This window comes from Formica exsecta, unplaced genomic scaffold, assembly GCF_003651465.1.
Source record: "Formica exsecta isolate Colony F162 unplaced genomic scaffold, ASM365146v1 scaffold82, whole genome shotgun sequence".
NCBI classification, from domain to species: Eukaryota; Metazoa; Arthropoda; class Insecta; order Hymenoptera; family Formicidae; genus Formica; species Formica exsecta.
Genome location: NW_021853592.1, coordinates 1,548,566 through 1,551,188, shown reverse-complemented (window position 1 = coordinate 1,551,188; position 2,623 = coordinate 1,548,566). Strand labels below are relative to the sequence as shown.

The 2,623-nt window shown below is 26.3% G+C and overlaps 1 protein-coding gene across 8 annotated transcripts in view; it reads left to right on the top strand.

Annotated features, from left to right (window-relative positions):
• Window positions 1-37: 37 nt before the first annotated feature.
• LOC115244478 (transient receptor potential cation channel trpm) overlaps window positions 38-2,623 on the top strand; it is a 14,576-nt gene continuing 11,990 nt past the window's right edge. For 3 of the 8 annotated variants that reach the window (XM_029822150.1, XM_029822148.1, XM_029822143.1), the window contains exons 1-3: window positions 44-380; window positions 1,549-1,708; window positions 2,397-2,459. In XM_029822150.1, the coding sequence (XP_029678010.1) occupies window positions 1,679-1,708; window positions 2,397-2,459 (93 nt within the window). In that variant the 5' untranslated portion in view covers window positions 44-380; window positions 1,549-1,678. Of the gene's footprint in view, window positions 491-1,548; window positions 1,709-2,353; window positions 2,460-2,623 lie in introns of all 8 variants that reach the window. The other 5 variants (XM_029822144.1, XM_029822145.1, XM_029822147.1 and 2 more) reach the window with 5 other exon arrangements.

Here is a 2,623-nt window from a genome sequence, read left to right as displayed (position 1 = left end):
TGTGGGGGAGGGGGGGGGGGGGGGGGGGGGGGGTAAAGCATAAAGCCAGGTAGATCGGTCGCCTAATAATCAGTGGAACGTGGAACCCTGGTTTGATCCTGGTTTATGTCATCCCGCGTATGAGATAATGGGTGGTACATTTGAGCTGAATTTAATATAATATCCATCCCTGTGAGAAAACAAATTCGCTAATATACAAAATATATGGACGCGATTACTTAACGCTGTTATTTTCGGCTTTTATTACAGTGAATGTGCGTGAAGAAATTGTTATTTTATCCAACTTGAGGAATGTGGGGTTTATTCCTTTTAATTGGATAGCCAATTTTGTTGCACATTTTTTCTATTTATTGTGAAGTAAACAATTATAGGAAGTGCAAGTATGTATATAAGAAGAAAGAGATTTTTTGTATGCATGCAAACGGCGTTTATATCGCTCGTATAATTGTTAAATTTTTTATAAACATGATGGAGATGATAAACCACACATGTATGTATGACAAATCATAATTTCTTCTCCGTTTTTGGAGAATGGATGCTTTCTATTTACAGTGACATAAGCCGATTTTTATAGTCATTTCAACTCTAACTCAAATTTGCAAGACAACAATATTATACAAGATATTTTTAAAGTGACTATCTATTTTGCGAAATATATATTTTCCTGTCTTAAAGGTGTTTTTTATTATATATATATATATATATATATATATATATTTAGACAATATATATATTTTATGGACCTAATTTAATTATTAGTTTCTACATGGCAATTATCAATGTCTCTATAGATCTCAAAGCAATATCAGCTGTTTCGTGGAACACATGTTCAAGCATTGCAGGTGTTATCTTTTGAACCACTTCAGTAATACAATTTCAAAGATTACTATACCTCTAATTCTTCTACTTCAGACTTAATGAAATATTACAGGAAAAAATATCAGTCTTAAATCAGACAAATGCGCTGCCCATGATTGAAATCCCCCATGGTGTAAAGCAATTGAACTTTTATAAATACATGAATTTGTATAACATTGGACATACTATTATTCTTATAATAATTTTTTAAAATATCTCTAATTTCGCTAAAATAGATAGTCACTTTGGGAACATTCTGTATTATATATAATAATTATATTATAAATAATAATTTTGCTGTTGATTATTCAACAATTAAGTTATTTGGAGTTTTATTGAAATGATTGGAGGAGTCAAGTTATGTTCATTTACCACTTAAATGGAAAGTATTCAATGTTGTTTGCACTAGCAAGTCTTGCAATTGTAATAAGAGTTGTGATACTAGTCATGATAAATTTGACCTAGGACAAAAAGGAACAGATTTGAATAACTAGAAAATCATACATATTATGTTACCTATCACGCTAAATTATGCTTTGTTTGCTTTCTACATGAATCAATGTCTGCTTTAAAAGTTTACATTCCATTTATTATTTAGACGCAAAGTAACAAAAGATTTCCATTTATAATTTCGTTTTAGTAACAGTTTTCATAATCTTTGATACATTTATATGATTCTATTTCTTTTAGTAGACATGGTTTTCCAAAATGGATATGACAGAATAAGACATAATGTAACTAATATGACTGTGACACAATCAAAATTATTTAAAATATGGTACTTTAAAACATAATTTACATTACTATTCATGGATTAAAGATGATTATCAAAAATAAATCTTGTCGAATGGTAAGTATATATGTTTGTTAATAATCTTATTGCAATCACAAATGTAAACGTTTAAAAAATTATTTTATAATTTCACATTATGTCATTATTACATTATTTTATTATACATTATAAAATTTTTAGGTATTACTTATAATTTATATTATTTAATTATTAATATTGCATTATAATTTTTTGATATTTAATATTAAGTAATCTTTTATTGTGAAAGATCATAAATAAAAAAATTTTAGTAAGAGCTATTCTATTTTATCTATTTTTCACAAATTTTTTTATTTCCTCGATGAATTCTCATTGTCAGTATGACTCCTGGGGTAATCTAACAAAATAAATGGGCTCGTTTTTGTGTCATTAGAAACTTTTGATTTGTTGTCATATAAGAGTATTTACTGCAGTAAGATAGAGACTTTATCTAATATATAGATTCATCTTATCTCTTTATTTATTCTTTAATTATATAAGTTTTTGTTTATCATTTTTATTATTGCTTTTCTTTTTGTTGTGTGTGTGCAAGTGTGTAGTATCTGTTATCATGTTATACATAATAAGTTTTATATCTTTTTTATGTGCAATAAATTCAATATATGAATATTCTGTACTTTATGTTGATAAATTTTTAGTTTTTTTATGAAATTTTTGCATTAGTGTATCGGTTAAGTTAATGTGAATGTAAACTCTACTCATCAAGATGGCAATTGGAAATATTATCTGTGGTGCAAATACTACACAAGTGAAAAAAAAGAAAATTAAGGTATATTTTTTGTTATTAAGGATGTTTCTCTCTTTTATTATTTTAAAGATATCACATTTTATCATCGATATCAATTCTATTCTATATTCCAAGTGTATTACAATTTTAATATTAATATTTTAGCCGTTATTATTATTATTATTATAATTATTGTTATTATTATT